Raw genomic sequence first — 21,834 nt, forward strand, 5'->3', positions numbered from 1 at the left:
TTCTTTGACTATCAATTGGGGAATGACTTGTATTCTAATAAATTTGACTCAATTCTTTTTATATATTTTAGAAATGAGACATTTATCAGAAAACCATTAAAAATTATTTCCCAATTTTCTGCTTTCCTTCTAAACTTGGTTGCATTGGTTTTGGTGGGCAAAAATTTCAATGTAATCAAAGTTATTCATTTTCATATTCAATTATTTCTTAATGTTCTCTGGCTTTTGTTTGGTCATAAATTCTTCCCTTCTCCACAGAGCTGAGAGGTAAACTACTCTTTGCTCTCCTAATTTGCTTAGATTATCACCCTTAATGTCTAACTCATGTACCCATTTTGACTTTACTTTGGTATATGGTACAGGATGTTGGTCTCTGCCTATTTTCTGCCATACTATTTTCCAGTTTTCCCAGAAGTTTTTGTCAAATAGGGAGTTCTTATCCCAGAAGCTGGAGTCTTTGGATTTATGAAATAGATTACTATAGTTATCTACTATAGTGCCTTATCTACCTAACCTATTCCATTGATTCACTACTCTCTTAGCCAGTACCAAATAGTTTTGATGATTGCCATATTATAATATAGTTTTGGATCTACTACAGCTAGGCCACCTTCCTTGGCATTTTTTTCATTAATACTCTTGATATTCTTGACCTTTTGTTCTTCCAAGTGGATTTTATTATTATTTTTCTAGCTCTGAAAAATAAATTTGTGGTAGGTTGATAGGTATGGCACTGAATAAGTAAATTAATTCATGTAGAATTGTCGTTTATTATGTTAGCTCAGCCCATCTATGAGCAATTGATAATTTTCCAATTGTTTAGATCTGACTTTATTTTTGTGAAACTTGTCTTGTAATTATGTTTGTGCAGTTCCTAGGTTTGTCTTGGCAGATACACTCTCCAATATTTTATATTGTCTACAGTTATTTTAAGTAGAATTGCTCTTTATATCTCTTGCTGCTGGACTTTGTTGGTAACAAAGAAAAATGTTGATGATTTATGTGGATTTATTTTATATCCTACAACTTTGCTGATTTGTTCATTGTTGCAAGTAGATTTTTAGTTGATTATCTAGGATTCTTTAAGTATACCATCATATCATCTGCAAAGAATTATAGTTTTGTTTCCAAATTGCTTATTCTAATTCCTTCAATTTCTTTCCCTTCTCTTATTTCAAAAGCCAACATTTTTAGTACAATATTAATTGAATAATATTAGTGATAATGGACATCTATGTTTCACCCCTGATCTTATTGGGAAAGCTTCTAGCTTATTCCCATTACATATAAGGCTTGCTGATGGTTTTAGATAGATGCTACTTATTATTTTAAAGAAAACGCCATTTATTCCTATGCTATTTTTAATAGGAATGGATGCTATATTTTGTCAGAAGCTTTTTCTGTTGAAACAATCATATGATTTCTGTTATTTTTGTTATTGTTATAGTCAATTAGGCTGATTTTCCCCCAATATTGAATCAGCCCTGCATTCCTAGTATAAATCCCATCTGGTCATAGTGTATTTTTGTGTAGGTGTCATATACTACTGAGAAGATGGTATATTCCTTTCTATCCCCATTAATTTTTCTCCAGAGATCTATCATATCTAACTTTTCTAAAATTCTGTACATCTCTCTAACTTCCTTCTTGTTTATTTTATGGTTAGATTTACCTAGTTTTGATAGGGAAAAGTGGAGGTCTCCCACTAGTAGTTTTGCCGTCTGTTTCTTCCTGTAATTCACTTAACTTCTCTAAAAATTTGGCTGCAATTCTAGTTGGAATCAACAATATTTATTGTTGATGTTGCTTCATTTTCTATGGTGCCTTTTATCAAGATGTACTTTCCTTCCTTATGTCTTTTAATTAGATCTATTTTTGCTTTATCTAAGATTAGGATTAATACTCCTGCTTTTTTTACTTCAGCTGCAGCATAATATATTCTGCTCCAAACTTTTACCTTTACTCTGTATCTCTCTGCTTCAAATGTGTTTCTTGTAAACAACATATTGTAGGATTGTGGTTTTAACCCACTCTGCCACCCGCTTTCATTTTATGGAATTCATCAGTCACATTCACAGTTATAATTACTAATTGTGTATTTCCTTCCATTCTATTTATATTTTTTCTCTCCTTTCACCCTGCCCTTCCTCACCAGTGTTTTGCTTCTGACAGCTGCCTGCCTCAATCTGCTCTCCCTTCTAGTTCTTTTCTTTCCTCTTTCCCTCCTATTTCCACTCTCCCTTCTATCAGCCACCTATTCCCCTTTCTTTCCCATTCTTTCTCCTACTTCCCTATAGAATAAGATAAATTTCTATTCACAACTAAATGTGTACGTTACTACCTCTTTGAGCCAAATCCAATGAGAGTAGGGTTCAAACAATGCTCGTGGCCTCCATTCTTTTCCTCTACTGTAATAGATCTTTGCGCCTCTTCATATGATGTAATTTGCCCTAATCTTCCTTCCCTTTTCCTCTTCTTCCAATACAACCCTTTTTTCATTCTTAATTTTTTTTTCATATCATCATATCAAAGTGAATTATATCCACATTCTGTCTTTATATGCTCTAACTACCTATTAGAGATGTAGGGCTAAAGGGTTACAAGTATCATGTTCTCATTTCAGGGTGTAAATTGATTAACATGTATTTTTCCTTTCCTGTTTTTTTATGCTTCTCTTGAGTCATGTATTTGAAGTTCAAATTTTCTGTTGAGCTCTGGTTTTTTATTAGGAAAGCTGAAAATCCCCTATTTCACTGAATTTCCATCATACCCCCCAAAGTTTTTGTTTTTCTAAGTAGTTAATTGTTGATTGTAATTCAAGCTCTTTTGCCTTATGGAATATCATATTCCAAGCCCTCTGATCCTTTCATGTAGAAGCTGCTAAATCCCTTTAATCCTCCTTTTCCAAGATATTGACTCTTTTTTCATGATTCTCCATCATAAGTTTCATTTCTTTTCCCAATTTTTCTTCTATCTCTCTTGTTTGATTTTTTAAATCCTTTTTGAGCCCTTCCAAGAGAACTTTTTGGGACTGAGACCAATTTATATTCTCCTTTGATTCTTTGCATGTAAGCATTTTACCTTTGTTGTTCTCTTCTGAGTTTGTGTTTCCATCTTCTCTGTTGCCATAATAGCTTTCTATGGTCCGGGCTGTATTTGTTTGTTGTTTGTTTTCTGCTATTTTGTGACTTTTAAACTTGAACTCTGCTCCTGGGGCACATGGGTGGCAGAGAGAGACACTCTCCCAAGCTTCTTGCACTGGGTGGCCAGGGGCTTGGTCACTGTCTTTGTACCCCAGGCCATCTGGGGCTGGCAGTTTGCTCACTGTGGCCGTGCTGTGCCTGTTGTGCTGGGGTTCCAGGGCTGGCAGTTTGCCTTCTGTTTTGGGGGCAGAAGGTCTCACAACTGACCTGTGATGCCACCAGCCTATTGAGCCAGGACCAAGGGACCTCAACTGTTGATCTGTTCTGTGGCCAAGAGCCTCCCACTGGCTCTCCTGCACCCATCTGTGCTGGGCTGTGTTCACTTTTTACCCAGTGAGACAGATCTCTCCTGAAGTCCTTCTATGTTATCTTTAGCTGGAAAATTGTTTCACTCCATCTTTGTGTGGGTTCTGTCGCTTCAAAATCCTTGTAGAGACTTGATTTAACCTATTTCTGAGGAAAACTGGCAACTTCCTGGCTTCTCTCCGCCATCTTGCTCCACCTCTGGTAGATAATACTTTTCTTCATGGGTCCTTTGGAATTGTTGTGTATCGTTGTATTGATCAGAAGTGAAACATTATTATCTTGAGCCCAGACCCATTGACCATAAGAGATTCAAGGAATCTTGGAGTTTATCTGGGCCACCTTCTTTTACAGAGAGGGAAACTGAGGCCAGAGAAAGATTCAAATTGTCTTGGGTCCAGATTCAGCTGAGCAAATCCATCATCGGCCAGCTCCAGCCACTAACCAGGAAACCCCTGCCTTCTTTCCCCCTCCAGGCTCTGACAGCCAGGGGCATGGACACTGTGTCCAGGAGTTCCTTTGAGATGTCTCCCCTTGCCCCAAAGACAGCACCAGACAGGAGGAGTAGGAGGAGAACGAGGCAATCCTCAGGGACAGATGACTGTGGGGAGGACAGATTTCCCAAGTCGGACTCAGATGATGGCCCTCGGAGAATGGTAATCCCCCTCCCCCCGGCACCGGCTCCCGCTTTGGACCCTTTGGAGGCAGTTCTGTGCGTCCGGTCCCAGCTGGGAATAAGCATGTAGGCTGCCTGAGACAGAGTGCAGCAGCTGACCCCTCTCTCTCTCTGATTCTCAGGGAGACCCTTCAGTTCTTGCAGCCTCAGGTTTCTCATTTGTGAAATGTCCTGGGCGATCCATCTAGCTTTCCTGAGGGCCCATTTCACAGATGAGAGATATGATGCTCAGAGAGATCAGAGGGCCAGCCCAGAGCCATAATAAGTCTGCAGGATGGGCCTGGAGCTCCACGCCTTGTGTCCTGCCACTCACCTCCCCCCAACGACACTGCAGCCAAGGGGCTTCGAGAAACTCAGGCAGGGATGGCAAGGGAGGGGGAGGCCTCCCATCTAGGCTGTCTGCCCGAGGAGGAGGCCAGAGCAGCTGCATCCAAGACGCCGGTTCTTGCTAATACTTTAATTACAATAGGTTCATTGGACTTAATGAGCCAGGGAGGCTTAATTACCTTGCAGACTTGCTTAGCAAGAGATGAGGACTAGTGGGCAATCCAAGGCTTCATGGCAGTGTCGCCACAATGCTGCCCGATGGGCATGGCATCTGTCCCCCCTTCTTCCTTTGCACAAGGCCCTTGCCCTGAGATCCTGGCCCAGAGCCCAGGAGCCGGCCTGCCTCGGAGTGGCGTTTTGTCCCAGCCTGCCCGGGTCAGCTGCCGCAGCATCCCTACTTTTAGCCTTTGGAGAGCTCCTTCTGAAGGGCTGGACAGCACCCCGCCCCCATCCTTCTAACCCCCACCTTGGGGAGGCAGCTCTTTGTCCAAAGATCCAGCTGTTTGACCAGGGTCACTTAGGGGATCAGGAGGCATTTACTGAGCACCCTCGGGACGCCAGCCTCTGTGTTGGAGTACAAAACAGTCCTTGCCCGCAGGGAGCTTAAAATCCAGTGGACAAGAAGGAAGAAACTGAGACTTTTTCTAGTATTTTAATGTTCCCAATCTCTGAATATGGGAGACACAGAAACACCCAGGAACATCCAGGACAGATGCAGAACAGCTGGGAGGTGTCTCGGGTACAGGCTCTAACCACAAATGGCTTCCTGCAGAAGGCAGAACAGAGCCGAGTCCTGCAGGAAGCCGGCCGTGTTTTGGCAGGAATCACAACTCTAGCCAGCCTGAGCACTGTCCGTGGGTGCCCCTGAGGTGGATGGGGAGATCAGGGGTGACACAGTGTCCCCCCCTTGGGGGGATGACATATAGATTTGCCCCAGGGGTGGATGGGGAGATCAGGGGTGGATGGGGAGATCAGGGGTGATGCAGTGTCCCCCACCTTGGGGGAACGACATAGAGATTCACTCCTGGGGTGGATGGGAGATCAGGGGTGATGCTCTGCAAACCTCAGAGCCGCAGGGAGACCAGCAATTGTCCTCCTCACACTCAGGCCTTCATACCCCCTTGGGGGGACAACATAGAAATGACGGAGCCCATCTGAGGCAGCTGTTATGGCGGGAAGGCCATCTCCGGGGGTGTCTGTGCAGAGCCCTTTACAGGCAGATGGGGTTGGGGTCCAGGGCCTGCGGCAGCCACAGCCCCCAGGGTCTCCGCAGGAGGGGCTGCACAGAGAGCGCTTTGTAAAGGGTGAAGGCCCTAGGGAGCTGAGCCTCTGCCAGTGGCCCCTGGTGCAGATGGGAAAGCATGGGGGTGGGAGGTCCCAAAGAGGCAGGAAGTAGGAACAAGGTGTCTGACACGGTTTCCGCCTTTTCCTCTGTTCCCTGTCCCAGACCCTTCTGGGAATCAACCACAGGAATTCCCTGAAACGCCGATCCAGCCACGGCAGCGTCTTCACCTTCCGCCGAAGAGACCTGGGCTCGGAGACCGACTTCGCGGACGATGAGATCAGCACTCCCGGGGAGAGCGAGAGCCACCGGGCATCCCTCCTGGTGCCCTGGCCCGCCCGGCGGCCCAGTGCCCAGAGCCAGTCCAGCCCGGGTGTCCCCACTGCCCCCAATCTCATCCACAATGGCAAAAGAAACAGCGCAGTGGACTGCAACGGTGTGGTCTCCCTCCTGGCCATGGGGGTCCCGGAGGCCACGTCCCCGGGGGGCGGCTTGCTGTCTCCTGTGATTCTGGAGAAGCCCCGACCCCCAGACACGGTGAGCAGCCTCTGGGCAGGGGGTCGGGCTGTCGGCCAATCACAAGAGGTCGGCCCTTGTCCATGTAGATGTGTCCCATTTGTGCATGTGCCTGTGTGTGCCTGTGTGTGCACATGCATGTGCCTGTGTATGTCTGTGTGTGCACATGTGTGTACAAGTGTGTGTGTGTGCATGTGTCTGCAGTAATGAGAACCCTTCCTTTTTAGGAGCAGCAGGGTAGGAATTGGGTACTGAAAGGACCAAAAGCAGAGCAAAGAGAAACAGAAAGTTTGGTTTGCCACTCTGTACACGGTCATTTGCTTGCTAAAAGATGGGATTTGGAGGACGTGGAACAGAGTAGGGACCATGGACTCCAACTTCCCCATTTTATGGATGAGGACACTGAGTCTCAGTGGGGGGAAGGGTCCCACTTAGGTAGGAAGCCTCCAAGGTGAATTTGGCCCAGGTCCTCTGACTCTAAGGCAGCATCTGATCCCCTCTGATGTTTGGGGATCCTTGTTGGCCACGATTAGACCACGAGGTCAGGCAGGTCCCTTCCTGTGACTCTGTGACAAGCCAGCCCTCAGCCCCGGGCCAGGAGGTCACTCTGCGTCTGCTTGGATACATCCAGTGATAAGGAGCTCACTACCACAGAGGGCAGCCTTCATTCAAGGGGGGCCACTCTCAGTGAGAGAAGGTTGACCCTTGTTAGGAGCCGGAGCTTGCCTCCCAGAGCCATGATTCTGCCCTCTGCCACTGGCCATAGACTAAGGCCAGTTTTTCCTAAGTGACATCCTGCTCTGCACCCGCAGCCCTCACCGTGATCCTAACTCGGGGGCAGCTCCCCTGGGAGAGAGCACAGGGCCAAGGTATGATCGGTGCCCCAAGGGGCCACGGCCAGTCTGTCTTCCAGGAGCCTGGACACAGAAAGGGACTAAGAGGCTCCTGGAGGAGACGATCCTGGCTTTCTCATTTTACTACCCAGGGTCCCTAGAGTCAAATCCTCCTCAGTTGCTAACCCCCTGTGTACCTTGGACAACCTCCCTGAGCCTCAGTTTCCCTATCTGTGTACAATGAGGGGATTGAACTAGATTAGGATAACTAATAATAACAGCTAATGTTTATAGAGTACTTTGTAAAGAGTTTGCGAATATTATCTCATTTAAAACTCCTTAGGGCTCAGTTTTCTCCCTGGTGAAAATGAGAGATTTGAATTAGATAATAATAATAATAATAAAGTTTAGCATTTACATTGTGCTTCATAGTTTGCAAAACACTTCAGAAATGTCTCATTTGAGCTTCACAATTACCCTGGGAGGTAGTTGTTGCTATTATATGGTGCCAGTGGGGGTGGGAGGTCACTGGATCACAGATTTAGGATTGATGATCTTGAGGTCTTGGTACTCTTTGAGATAGAAGAACAAGGGCTGCGTAAATTCAGTTATCCCAGAGCTAGAAGGGGAAGGGTCTCTGCGTGGTGGGATGAAAAGATACGGGGGGTCCAGGTCAAGCAATATGGGAGGCTCTCACAGTCAGGTACAGAGGATGTTGGGGCAGAACTGGGGCTTCAAAGGGAGAGGAGGGCATTTCAGCTTGACAGGAAATGGTCTGGTAATGAGGAAAACTTAATTTGTAAGACATCTTCCAGCCCTACATCTGTTCTCTGGGATACAGTGAGCTGTTCCTTCCGAAGAGTTAGGCAACGTCCCCGGCTATGATCTCCTATGCACGACACCTCCCCCCCCCCCCCAAGAAGGAAGGGAGATTCCCTCCCTCATCTCTTTTCCAGGATTTCCAGCTCCATGGTTGCCATGGAGCAAGGAGGTACATGTATAGACTAGAGAAGCTTCAGGGAGGAGTCAAGGCTTGGGCAGGACCCAGGACAGGTAGGAAGAGGTTTCTCCTTCATTCTGTCCATCTTGCCCATGGGCTGTAGGAGACTGGAAGAGATCAGGTGATGAGAGGGAGGGCAGTGGCTCTTCAAACAAGAAACCTCCTTGTTTGGAGATGATTGCCTTGGAAGTCTGCCCCTTCTTCCTCTGGAGAAGCAGACGGGGGCCTGGACAGGGGAGGCTCCTGGGCTCATGTCCAAGCCATGGCCAACATCCTGATGTGGGAAATGAGACAGGTGCTCCATGAGGCTGGGCTGTCTCCAGTGAGGTCACGGCCCAGGAGGCTCATAGCTTGGGAATTAGATCAGCCCTGGTAAGTTAATATCATTTCCTAATTTCATTAGGGAGAAAATCATCTCATCTCACTGCCCATGTCGGGCAGCATCCACATTCGTACACTTCATTACCCAAGACTTGGATTTTGCGGATTCTCACATCTGCAGGGCCATCTCTAAAGTTAAAGGGATTAGAGGGACTAAGATGGAGCCATTTCCAAAGTTAAAGGGATTAGAGGGCCAAGATGGGGCCATTTGTAAAACTAACTAGATTAGAGGTCACAAGACCTCATTTTCTCCAATTTAGCCCCCAGTTCTTGAGGGGAACCTCCCCTCTGCTTCTCCCCTCCCACTCCTAATCTGGAGTCAGAGCTGGATGGGAAGGGATTCTGATGATGGAGGATCTAGGAGTGCTTCATGACCTCTGTTTCTCCTAATAAGGGGCTAGGCAAGGAGAAGGAGGGATAGGAGCTAGAATTGAAGTCAAGTAGAGGAATCTAGATCCCTCTGATGCTTGGTCACCGTACCACACTAGACAGACCACTAATTGTTCGTCTATAAAACAAAAGGCTTGGATTTGATTATCAGTCCTAATTCTACAATCCAGTGACCCGATTCCAAGGTCGGCTAACCTCTGCACCATCTTGCCTCTAAAAACATATTATGAGATAAGAAGCATAGCTGTTTGATCAGAATCCTGCCTAGTATTCAAGGGATCCAGGTCTCTAATATGGTGCCAGTGTTGGTGGGAGGTCACTGATCACAGATTTAGGATTGATGATCTTAGGGTTGTCATTTATTAATTGCTTAATCTCTCCCAGCCTGTTTCCCCCTTTTTAACTTGGGGAGGTTGGATTCAATACAGGCGCTAAGATCCCCTCCAGTTCCTTGGTCTCCTTATGGGCAAAACAAGAGGATTGGCTCAGAGTATCTCAGAAACCCTTCGACTTCCAGCTCTGTGGTCCTCTGCTGACTAAGGTTTTATGTCAGGGCCTTTGGCAGGTTTCATGACTGATGCCTACATGAAGAGATCCTTCATCATAACAGGCTGACAAGTGGCTATCAGCCTCCCCATGAAGTCCTCTGAGGCTAGAAAGCTCCCCATCTCTTGAGCAGCCACTTTGGAACATGATCTAGTGAGGCATTTACTAAATGTGTAATGCTGGACCAGGTTCTTCACCCCTTGGTGCCTTAGTTTCCTCATCTGGAAAATGAGACTGTAAGGTTAGATGAATCCGAGATCCCATCCAGAAATAGAGCTACAATTCTGTACTAATTATCGTATGGCATTTCTGGACATTGAGCTTTCATTGCTCTCGGTTCTGGGCCCTGGGGACAAACAACAATTCTGATTCCTCCTCCAATAATGGTCCTACAAATGCATGAAGACAGCTGTCATACCTCCCTTGAGTCTCTTCTCCTCCAGGCCAGACACACTTAGCTTCTTCCTTCTATGAGATGGATTCAAGTCCTTCTAGCATTGTGCCCACCTTCCTCTGGCTATTCTCCAATTTAGCAATGCCCTTCTGCGGTGCCCTTCAGAGGAGGTCTGACCAGGGCACGGGAAAGGAGAACTATCACCTGCCTGTTTGTTGAAGTCCCACCTTTCAAATACAGCCCAAGTCTCTGGTGTCTCATAGAGATTGCAGGCTATTAAGACCCCGAGATTTCTTTCAGAACAGCTAACGTCTAACTGTGTCTCCTTTGCATTGTCCATGTAAAGTTGACTTTTTTATTCCCAAGTTACATTTATCTTTTTTTTAATTTTTTATAGCTTTTTATTTACAAGTTATATGTATGGATAATTTGACAGCATTAACAATTGCCAAACTTTTTGTTCCAATTTTTCCCCTCCTTCCCCCTACCCCCTCCCCTAGATGGCAGAATGACCAATACATGTAAAATATATTAGAGTATAAATTAAATACTCTCTATTTATATATATATATATATATATATATATATTAAAAATAAGTATACATGTCCAAATCATTATTTTGCTGAGTTACATTTATCTTTACAAAATTTCATCTCAATACATTCATCCCCATGCTCTAGCACAAGGATTGCACATCCTGACCCCCGACCATCAAATCTGGCTCTCCATCTGCTGGAGAGTCACACAGTCATAGTTGGTGGACCTGTGTTGGCCCATAAGTGACAGTTTGCTGACCCTTGTTCCAGCCTGTCAAGCTCCTTTCGGATCTGGACATTTATCCATGTATTAACTTTCCTTCCTAGTTTCCTCTCACTTGTCATCTTTGCCTTTATCACAGTCACTGATAAATACGCTGAGCAGCACAGAGCCAAGCACAGATTTCAGGGGCAATCCCTGGAGACCTCCTTGGCCATTGATATCAAATCATTAACAACTCTTCTTTCAAATGAGCCATCCAACGGGTTGTGAGTCCATTAGGCTACACTATGAGGCAAATAAACTAAATGATCACTGAGTTCCCTGCCATCTTTAAAACTTAAGATGTACCATTCGGCCTATCTGAATCTTCTCTTGGTCCTGATCCTCTTCTTGCAGGCCATGTGTGTAGAGGACCTGAACTTTGGACAAGTATACCTGAAACAAGGTGTTAACTCAGTGGAACTGATGAGATTATGGTTCTCTAGTTCCCATAGATACTTAGTACTGAGCATGTGATGTCATGGTTCTCCAGTTCCCATATATACTTAGTACTTAGCGTGGTGACATCATGGTTCTCTAATTCACACATGCTCAGTGTGCTGTAATGATGTAATTACAATAAGGTATATAAGGGCTGAGTAGGACTAGAAATGAGACATTCTATCTTTGGCCACCCTCCTGGTGGCTCTCCTGCCTCCTACCTTTCCCCACTGAAACCAAGGACTTGGGCTGATCCCGGGGTCCTCCAGAGAGCTAGTCTGGACATTACACATGTGGAAAGAGCCCAACTCTTCTTCCAGACTGCTTAATTTCAGATGCTCAAATATGGCAGCCAGTATGGCCTCCCCAGTCAAGGACTCCTGACCTAGCGGGCCGTGCTTTGGGGCTTGTTTTACAACCTTGAAACTTCATTCCAAGGGAATTGATTTCCTTCATAACCCTGTGTGTTTTCTCTGATGCATTTAAAGCCAATACCCTGAGGACCTGACACTGAGTTTCAATACGATTGATTTCCTATGTGGTCCAAGTATTTTATTACAGCATTTTATGAGCGGTTGTTGTGAGAAGGGGGTAAGGGGGTGGGGCTGGGTGGTCCATGAAGCAACCGGGGGGGGGGGGGGGGTTAAGATCCCCCACCCAAGTCCTCTCTTCCAGGCTGATCACCTCCCCCTTCCGCATCCTTTATTATAGCTTATTATCCTGGGGCCAGGATCTAGATACAGCGGCGTATCAGGCGTGTGCTCATGGTGGGCAAGGACACACACCTCGTGACCCCCGGCCTGCTGTGGCCCCTCTCTAGAGCCTGCCCAATATTATATTTCACTTTTTCTTGCCTTTTTTTTTTGACAAAAACCTGACTCATCTTGTACTTATAATCAATTAAAGGCTTCTTGTGGGCTCCTAGAACATTAGAGGGAGAAGGGACTTAGGGAGTTGACAGTTCAGCCCCCTCACTTTACAAATGAGGAGCCTGGGCCCAGAGAGGTTAAGTAACCTACAGGAGGTCACCCAGTGCTCATTATCCAGGCCAGCAGGTCAGTTTTGCCAAGATTAAATGTAGAGCTTGCTGGGCGTCTCTGCTCGGCTTCCCGGGGCAGCCTGTCTGGTGCTTTCTCTACGCCAAACTGGTCTTCCCGTGTGTTAGTGGCTCCTTCCAGGCCGTGACCCACCTGGCTTCCGCCTGGCTGGCTTTCTGTACTTTTAGCTGAGCCACTGATAGAGCCCTGCCCTGGGCTGAGGCTGGAACCCTGTGGCTGTCCAGGCAGACATCGATCTCTTCGCCAGCGCCCTTCGGTTCCATTCGGCTAATGGATCTCCCACAGGGAACCCCTCACTTTCGGATCGATCCCTCTTGCCGTCCCCCCATGGGTGCCACTTGTTTACCAGCGCGGTTGGGGAAGGCACTGGTAGAATTGGAAGCTGTGGGTGGTGGGGTGAGGAGGGGGAGCTAGAGCTCAGGGGGAACAGATGGGAGCAGTGACTCATTCAAATGAGACGACACAGAGAGTGCTTTGCAAATGGCCAAGTGTTCCATAGATGCTGTTGTTATTGTTATTGATACCGACGTTCATCCGTGGCAGCGGAAAGAGCACCGGTGAGCCTGGCCCTGCCTCTGTCCTTGACATCTCAGGGAAGTCCCTGCCATCCTGTGGGCTTTACTTTCCCCACTTGTAAAATGGGATTGCATTTGATGGTCTCGGGGTCTCCTCTGGGGGCAGCTAAGTGGCTCAGTGGATAGAAAGCACTGGAGTAAGGAAAACCCAAATTCAAAACTGACCTCAGATCCTTACTGCCTATGTGACCCTGAACAAGTCACTTAACTCTGTTTGCCTTAATTTCCTCATCTGTAAAATGAGCTGGAGAAGGAAGTGGCAAACCACTCCAGGGTCTCTGCCAAGAAAATCCCCAAAGGGGTCAGGAAGAGTCGTACATGGCTGAAAATGACTGAACAGCAAGAAGAAAGTCCCCCTGTTGGATCTCTCTCTGTTCTCTGATCCCATGGTATAAAGTGGGAAATGGCAGTTTCGAAGGAGGGGTTTGGGGTAAGAAATCTGGGGCAACTCTGAGGGTCCAAGAAGCCACGGAGCCCAGACAAGTCTTGTTAGTCAACAAATATTTATTCACCATTACTATGTGCCCAGCACTGTGCCAAGCACTAGGGATGCTAAAAATGGCAAGGCTCCCGGGGAACTCAGGAGGGGGAAACTATGTAAAGGACTTTGTACAAGCAAGAGAGCCACAGGGCAGACTGTAAATGAGCAATGGAGAGAGGCCCTAGAATCACTGGGGCTCAGAAGAGGTTCCTGGAGAAGGAGGAATTGGAGCTGGGACCGAAAACCCGAGGGGAAAAAATGTCTATGTCCAAGAAGCAGAGACTATGGGACCTGGGCTAAGGGGAGGCAGGACTTTGGGGCAGAGGCCTGGGCTGAGAGGAGGCAGGACTTGGGGAAGAGGCTGGAACTAAGGAGGCAGGACTTGGGGGCAGAGGCCTGGGCTGAGAGGAGACAGGACTTGGGGAGAGTCTGGGCTGAGAGGAGACCAGTGGGTCTGTTCTTCTGCTGCCCCAAAACAAAGCATGGATCTCTGGGGAAGCCTCTAGGCAGAGGGGGGTCTCGGAGGTCTCTGGGAAAGTGGCCAGGCGTCCCCCTCCCCTGGCAGTGACTCGACCTGTCTGATCTTCAGCTTTATAATAGACAGTGCCTCTGCATTTATGGTATGAATTATTCATTCCTTATGATACTTAATATGAACTAGACACACTAGTGTCTCATCCAGATCAGAACGGCTGCCCAAGAGAGTCGCCGGGTCAGGAGAAGGCAGAGATCTTTGACCTTCGGCCCCTTGAAATGATCTGCTTCTCAAAAGCCCACAAGAGCCCTAGAATGGAGAAAAGAGCAGAGGAGGGTGTGGGGAGGGGAGCATGGCTCCATGGACAGTCTCTGAAAAGAAGGGGAGTGGTGCAGGAGGGGTGCCAGCCACCCCCAAGAGTCCTCTCTGCTCCACCGCTGCCAGGGAATGGGGCAAGAGCCTGGCTCTGGGCCCCAGGCGGGGATACCTAGGAGAGGGGAACACAGGAAGTCTGAGGGGTGGGGGGTACGTGTTGGGGGAGGATTCACATGTTTACACTAACTCTGGTGCATCGTTTGGCTGCACAATGATTGGTTTTCCCAGAGCCACCAAGCCCAGCCCAGGGCTGGAGGCAGAGCTCCGTAGGGCAGCAGCCCACAGGTATTCCTAATGTGAGCAGTGGGGCCCAGCGGTCGGTGACTCAGACAGATCTGGGGGCACTGAGGGGTTCTCTGGCCTACTCATGGTGGCAACAGCCAGGGATGTCAATCCAGGGGATGTCAGTGTTTCTGAATAACGCTCACAAAGTAGATGGTGTGGAGGAGAGAGTTCAGCTGAGAGACGGGAAGACAAGTTCCAATCTCCCTCAGAGACAAGTTAGGGGTCCCCGGCCAGTTGCTTCATCTCTCTCAGCCTCCATTTCCTCATCTATAAAATGGGGATGGCAGTAACAGCTACATGACAGAGTTGTTGGGGGATCCAGCGGGATGCTCCCTGTCCTGCTCTAAAGCTTGACATCAGTGTTGTGTTGTTGCCCTTCCCAGACCTCTGTGTCAGAAGAAGTCAGTAAGAAGCAGCTCCTGATACCCCAGCGCCTGTCCCTGGAGTACTTTGAGGAGCCGCACGAGCGGCAGCGGGCCTTGAGCGCCGTCAGTGTCATCACCAGCGCCCTGGAAGGTCAGTCCAAAGGCCTGGGATCCTTCCACCGAGCCGTCCTTCCCCATGCACCTTCCCCAGCCTCGGTCCCATTTCCTGGGCTCAGCCTGTAGGGTGGGAGCCACCCCCTGCGGTTCAGCCTCCTTTGGGCCGAGGCAGCCAGCCTTCACCCCAGAAGTGACATTTGTCTGAGGTGCCATGAGTGGGAGAAAGCCTCTTTTTTTCCAAGACAGGGGCCTCCCTCCTTCTCAGAACCTTCCTATTCCTATTGGGAACATAATGGAAAGGCCTGGTTTTGGAGTCAGGCCCCGTCTTCATGTCCCACTTCTTGTGACCAAACGTGTCCCTGGAAAAGGAATCCCAGCTTCCTGGACCTCATTCCGTCATCCCTAAAATTGGGGGCTTGGGCTCGGGTGGGGGGGAGCCTGAGAAGCCCTAATTTGACAGGGGATGAGACGGTCTCTGAGAGGGGAAACCAAATCACTAGCCATGGTCCCCCACCTCTCCTGGTAGCCGTACAGGGAAGAGACTTGAGGGATCCCCAGGGTCATGGAATTAGAACCAGAAGCAACCTTACAGCTCATCTAATCTACCTGCCAACCCACATTTAGGGGTGAGGAAACCGAGACCCACAGAAATAACGTGAGTTGGCCAGTATCATAGGCTTTTAAGTGGCAATGAACTCAAACTCAGGGCCTATGGCTCCAGGCTCAACAGCCTGTCCCCAGAGAGCATCCTCTTTCCAATGACAAGTATACATCCGCCATCTGAGTAGTGTCGGCAGTGTAGACACCATAACCTATGTAATAGGAGTAGCGGGGGTGGCTGTTGTAGACAGTGGTGATCCAGTCATAGAAATGGCCTTGACTTTGAGACAGTGATTTAAAGGTTCACCAAACACTTGGGTTTCCCCTGGTACAACAGCCCTGGGAGACAGTGCTACTGGGATCTCCTGATGAGGCTCCAAAGCCATTTTTGGCCCGCATGCCCTCCGGGGTATCCATACAATGAATTCTAGCCGGGTCTCTGGGCTTGGGGGACCTTGGCAGATGGATTCCCTTCCCTGGGCCTCAGTTTTCTCATCTGTAAGAGGAAAGGAGCTGAACCATTTGACCTTTAAGGTCCTTCCAGGTCTGCACCTCTAATCCAACATAGACATTGCTGAACCGGAGAACAGGAGCAGTGTAGATGTCAGCGGCTCAGGGAACAAGAGTGGGTGCCTGGCTTAGGCAGAGAGGCAGCATGAGAGAGTGGGAAGCACCTGGAACTGGGGAATCCCAAGTCCCAGTTTTGCCACTTACTGTTGTGTGACTTGGGCCAATTCATGGACCTTCCCTGGGCCTATTTCCTCAGCTGTACAGAGCTGGAGTTGCACTAAGTGAGCTCTAAGCCCGATTCTTCCAAGCCTACCATCTTGTTCCCATCCTTCCCTCCGTGTCCTCCTGGGGGCTCATGCCTTAGGGGAGCTGGGCTTCCCGACTCCCTACGCCATCGCCCACGGCCACCTTCTCTTCCCCAGAGCTGGAGGAGTCCCACCGAAAGTGCCCTCCCTGCTGGAATCGCTTTGCTCAGAACTATCTGATCTGGGAGTGCTGCCCGCTGTGGCTGGCCATCAAGAAGAACGTCAAGTTTGTCGTGATGGACCCTTTCACCGACCTCACCATCACCATCTGCATCGTGCTCAACACCCTGTTCATGGCGCTCGAGCATTACAACATGACTCCCGATTTCGAGGAAATGCTGCAGGTTGGCAACCTGGTAAGAGAGATGGGGAGCCCGGGAGTCCCTGCAGCAGGAGTCCCCCTGAGTGGGGGAGGTGTGGGCCCCCTTCGGCACTCCCAAGAAGCTCCTCAGAGATAGTCAAATGGTGCAATTTGGAGTCTGTCAGGGCCTGTTATAAGACTTGAGTTCAAATCTGATAAGTCTCAGCTATTTCCTGACTTGTGATTCTGGCTTGTGACTCAGTTTCCTCATCTGTAAAATGAGGCCTCTGGATTTGATGATCTCTGTCCCTTGTCACTCTAAAGCCATAACTCTGTGATCCCACACATGCACCAAGAGTTCCCTTCATTCTACTTTGCACCAGAGAGCAGAATAGAGGGCCATAGAGGGAGATTTGGCCATGGTGTTCTGCAAACCTTGCTGGCCCTTCACGCTGCTCCAGAGCTGGGGGGCTCACCCTGCCTAGAGCTCATTAAGCAGTAAGAATGTGCTTTTTATGCATTGGAGGCTGCGAAAGTTCTTTCCAATTCTAAAATTCACAGTATTTAGCATAGTGCCTAGCATGCAATAGGAGCTTAATAAATGTTGATTGATTGATTCAGTGGAGGAAGAGCCTCAGACTTGGCAATAGAAAGCCCCTGGTCTGAAGGCAGAGACCTGAGCTTCCCTCCATGGAGCCTCAGCTTCATGGCAACCTCCAGGAGGCCTCCATTCTCAGCACAAAGACTCGGCTAGTCCAGTGGGGAGTCCAAAAATGTGGGTTGGAACATTACTCAAAGACATCTTCAAGATGTGTAAGCAGAGACACCCTAATTACCACAGAGAGGATCCCTATAATCGCACAAGAGATAGATGAGATGGCCTCTTCCATCTTGAAGATTCTATTATCCTACAAATCACTAATCCTAGAAGAAAGGGAAATAAGGAATGGCCAGATGCAGGTGGGTTTAATCAAGGAGGGCTGCAGGAAGGAGGAGGCCTTTAAATCTTATTTTTAGTATGTCTTATGCAAAGACACAGAAAGCTCACGACCAAACGGAAGGTCTGTGCAGAAACCTCATAAAAGATGACATTGGAAAGTAATAAAAGGGCAGTAATCCATGAATGAGTCTACAGTGGGAGTCAGGGGATCGTGGATTTAGAGCCAAAATGGACCTTCAAGCCCGCCAAGCGCAACTCTTTCATTTTACAGATGAGGAAACGGGGCCTCAGAAAAAATAAATGGCTTGCCTAGGGTCCCGTGTCTGGGACCTGCATCTTCCTAAACCAAAATCCAGCTCTCTCCGCTATGCTGATACCTCTCTAAAGGGTTAAATCCCCCAGCTTCTAAAACCCAATGGACTATGGTACCTTATGGGACCTTGGGCAAACCATGACTTCTATGAGAACAAATGATTTCTATCCCTTCACACATTTTCCCTGCCCTGGGAATAGGTATCCCTCCCTGAGTGATGTGGGGAAGGAAGGGACCCAAACCAGAAATGATTCAGCCTCCCTGGAGACTGGAAATGGGTCAGGGAGTGCGGCTGTTACACCGAGGCCTCTGCAGTGATTTCTTTATCTGCTCAGGTTAGCAGAAGTAAAACATGACAGATATTCTCTAAGGACCAATTTCTGGGTGGGCTCTCCAGATCCTTCACAGCACATCTTCCACCTGCAGCCTCGGGCTGGATATTCCCAGCATCCTCAACCTCTAAAAATAGCAGGTTCCCTACCGTCTGACAGGTCTCTTGCACTGAAGGGTTTACCTTCCTGAAGAAATTTATTACTTGACAAAACCATTGAGTTTGTGCCAAGCTGCGCCTAAAATTGTCACCAAAGCAACCTGGCTTCTGGGGGATTCTTGAGTCTTCGCTCTGCCCCTCAAAGTGAATGTAGCAACAAAAAGGGCTCAAGAGAATTTGTAGGAGTTTTTCGAGGCAAGAGGCATGGTGGTTGTTCTGTGGGGTAGTCCCAGTGAAACGCCATCGAGCTATATTTGAATTAGAGTTTGGTTGTGGTTGTGTTGAGATTGGGTAGTGGACAGATGGGATTAAGGTACTTTAGTCTTGGCTGTGTTGAGTCATGGTGGGACTGCAATTGTGTTGCTGTTGTATGTGTGATTGTGTTTATGTTAGCTATATGTTGGAGTTACTGCCCGGACAGGTTGTGACTGTGTTGACATATGGCTGAACTTTGTTGCAATGTGGTCGGATTAAATTGGATTACATTTCTGTTGATCTGATGTGTGATTGGGTTGAGTTGTGATTCCATTACTGCGATATGAGACTCTGTTACATTGTTGTTGATCTGATGTGTGATTGGGTTGAGTTGTGATTCCGTTACCATGGAATGAGACTCTGTTACATTGTTGTTGATCTGATGTGTGATTGGGTTGAGTTGTGATTCCGTTACCACTGTATGAGACTCTGTTACATTGTAGTTGTGTGATCGTGAGTTGTGATTAGGTTGTTGCTGAGTTGAGTTGCTATGTAATTGGATTGTCTTGTAATTGTGTTTCAGGACCTTGTTCTTTATTGAAGTATCATTGGGTTACAGTCATAGTGTGTTGGGACGATAGCTTGGATTATTGTATTGGTGTCAGGCTGGATGGTTGCAATGGAATTGGGTAGTATTGGGTTTTGGTAGTTAGGTTATGCTAGTATGTGATTCAGTTGTGTTACAATTGTGTTGACATGTGGTTGAGCTTTGAATCAGGATTGAGTTGTAGGTGTAGTGGGATATGTTGGCTTAATGATAGCTAGTAAATTGCTAGCATTTATATAATGGTTCAAGGTTTGTAAAACACTTTATATGGTAATTCATCTGTGCTCTTGCATGGAAAATGTGTTAGCATGTGATTAGACTTTGATACAGTGTGGTTGGGTTGGGTTAGGTTGTGTTTGCTTTATGTTGGGATTGAATTAGAATGGGTTGGATTGCATCAGTTGTCAAGTGATCCCCATGGAGGGGACCCAATGGAATCAAACAAGAAATATTTTAGGAACAGTATTTTCTAAGAGTCAGGGAAGCCCATATGTCCTCAGTGATTACAAATGACCTTGGTCACTTGTTATTCTTTTGGTAAATTCTCCTTTTTAATTGAGAGCAGCCTGGCTTCTGAGACTGCTCGGAGACTGCCCCCAAAAAAATTCAAGTTCATATTTGTAGATGGGAACCATCCATTTTAGCCAAACATAGTTCTCATGCTACCCTTGTACACAAGATGGAGAAGTGTGGGTTCAATGAGAATCTAGTTTCAATTATCAGTGCATTAGCGATGAATGATAATCCAGAGCATGATGATAATCATGTTAATTAAGTTAAGCAGATCCAGAAAGGTCTGGGCACTTGGTCCACTTTGCAGCAACCTAGTCCTGGGGTTTGGGTGGACCATTGATCCGTGTGTCTGGGCACAAGTGCCCATTCTCAACTCCATGATGAGGGTGAGGGCAGGAAGAGAAGACACAGACCCTGCCCTCAGGAAGCTCCCAATCTCGTAGAGGCAAGACTTCCTATAAATGGAGCAAGCAGACAATAACCTAGACAGGGTAGGACGTAAGTGGTCAGAGAAGGGGGAGTCCGCGTGAAACGAAGACGTTCAGGAGGCCCCCTTGAGAAGCTGGGGCAAGCTTGAAAGATCGGGACAACTTGGATAAGTGTGGAGGAATAAATGGGACCCATGTGAGCAAAGACATGAATGTGGAATATGAGCTTGTCTGGGGGGTTGGGGGTAGGGAGTAAGGACTGGGAGGACACCAGCTTCATTGATGTTCCTGCGTCATCACCCAGGGAGCTGAGGGCAGCCCCTGCTGGTTCAAACAAGGTCATTTCCTCTGTCCCCTCCTCCCAGCAGCATGGGCCCAGATAATTGAGAATCAGCTAGTCTGTTTAGATGCTGACTCTCCAATCCCTGGCATTCACTGGGGTGCAGGGGGGTGCTTAGTACAGTGCTGGGCACCCAGCAGGCCTTCAATGAGGAGGCCTTACGGGTTGATTGACCCCCTGAGAATTCTTCCCCCTGACACCCTTCAGTTGGAGTTCCCAGTCAGAGCTGCCAGCTGCCCTCAATCTGTCCTCCGGGGCTCAGAGAGAATCGGGTTATAGAAGCCTTGAAACCCGCCCTGTTTTGTCTTTTTATTCTTGGTGACTGCTGGGCTCTCGGTGATACATTCCCAGCACCCTTTGCAGCTGCAGAGTCTTCCCTGGGCTTTGCCCTCTATCAATAGCAGAAATCCTTCTCTTCTGGCTTCTTGGTCTGCCCAGTCCTTTGGGGACCATCCAATCCAGCGTTTTAGACATTTCTGATTCCCCTTCTATGGGATACAAAGCCAGGAAGAAGACGGAAGTGAAGACCTGCCCTCGGGGAGTCCACAATCCACTGGCAATATCTGTGCATTTATCAAATGACTCTTCTGTACTAAACACTGTTAGAGGCCGGGAGGACATACCCCCCCCCCCGAAATTCCCCATCTCTGTCCTCAGGGGGCCGACACTCTCCCCTGGGAGATGGCCACAAGTGAGTAATTTGTGCCAGGTTCAGGAAGGGAGTGTCCAAGAGGGCATGGGAAGGGCATGGGTGAGGAGGAAGTTTCTTCTCAGTCTGGAGGGGGGTCTCCCCTGCGGAGGCACAACAGCGGGAGATTTGTGGGGCCTTGTTCCCCAGGGTATGAGCCAGGGCTGTGGCTCCAGGCCACGGGCCTTCCCTGGAGCCAAGGATTTGGGAGAAAGAAGGGGGCCTGTTGTCCTTGCATAACCACGTTGTATAATAGGGCCAAGAAGGGAGAGCTGCAGCCCGGGAGAGCCCGAGAATGTTTTATTCTGCAGAATTGCATGTTACCTTCACCGGAGATTTCTGTCACGCAGAGCAGCAGCTGGGGCCAGGGGCTACGGGAGCTCCACTCTGTTAGCATGAGCCCTCCAGCGGCTTGCCAGTTATTAATGATTATTTTTTATTGCTCTGATGGATAATAATCCTCCTACACATCTGTGCCCTTAATTCTCCAGCATTCATCCTAGTCACTTCAGCCCTCCGAGGCTTTCTCAATTCTTCCCAACCCTCTGCCCATGCAGACGGCAGCTCCTCTAGAACTTGGGCCCGGCAGCCAGCCCAGTGGGGACCCCCTCTGCCCTCGGCCAGTAACTGGGTGGTCCCGGGTACTTTCGTGCTGTCCTAGAAAGGGGGCAGGGAGCAGCCCCGGGTGGTTTCCCTTCATCCTCAGCAGCTGGGCCCTGGATGGATAGGCGGAAAGCAGGTTGTAATCCTCCGAGGGATTGCCCAAGGTGTTCAGTGGAGGA

General features: G+C 48.1%; 1 protein-coding gene across 2 annotated transcripts in view; it reads left to right on the top strand.

The window, feature by feature from the left end:
• LOC100925158 (sodium channel protein type 5 subunit alpha) overlaps positions 1-21,834 on the top strand; it is a 124,939-nt gene that overhangs the window by 41,339 nt on the left and 61,766 nt on the right. For both annotated transcript variants that reach the window (XM_031952487.1, XM_031952494.1), the window contains exons 10-13: positions 3,983-4,162; positions 5,957-6,328; positions 14,724-14,856; positions 16,355-16,593. In XM_031952487.1, the coding sequence (XP_031808347.1) occupies positions 3,983-4,162; positions 5,957-6,328; positions 14,724-14,856; positions 16,355-16,593 (924 nt within the window). The remainder of the gene's footprint in view (positions 1-3,982; positions 4,163-5,956; positions 6,329-14,723; positions 14,857-16,354; positions 16,594-21,834) is intronic.

This window comes from Sarcophilus harrisii, chromosome 1 (assembly GCF_902635505.1).
Source record: "Sarcophilus harrisii chromosome 1, mSarHar1.11, whole genome shotgun sequence".
Taxonomy (NCBI): Eukaryota; Metazoa; Chordata; class Mammalia; order Dasyuromorphia; family Dasyuridae; genus Sarcophilus; species Sarcophilus harrisii.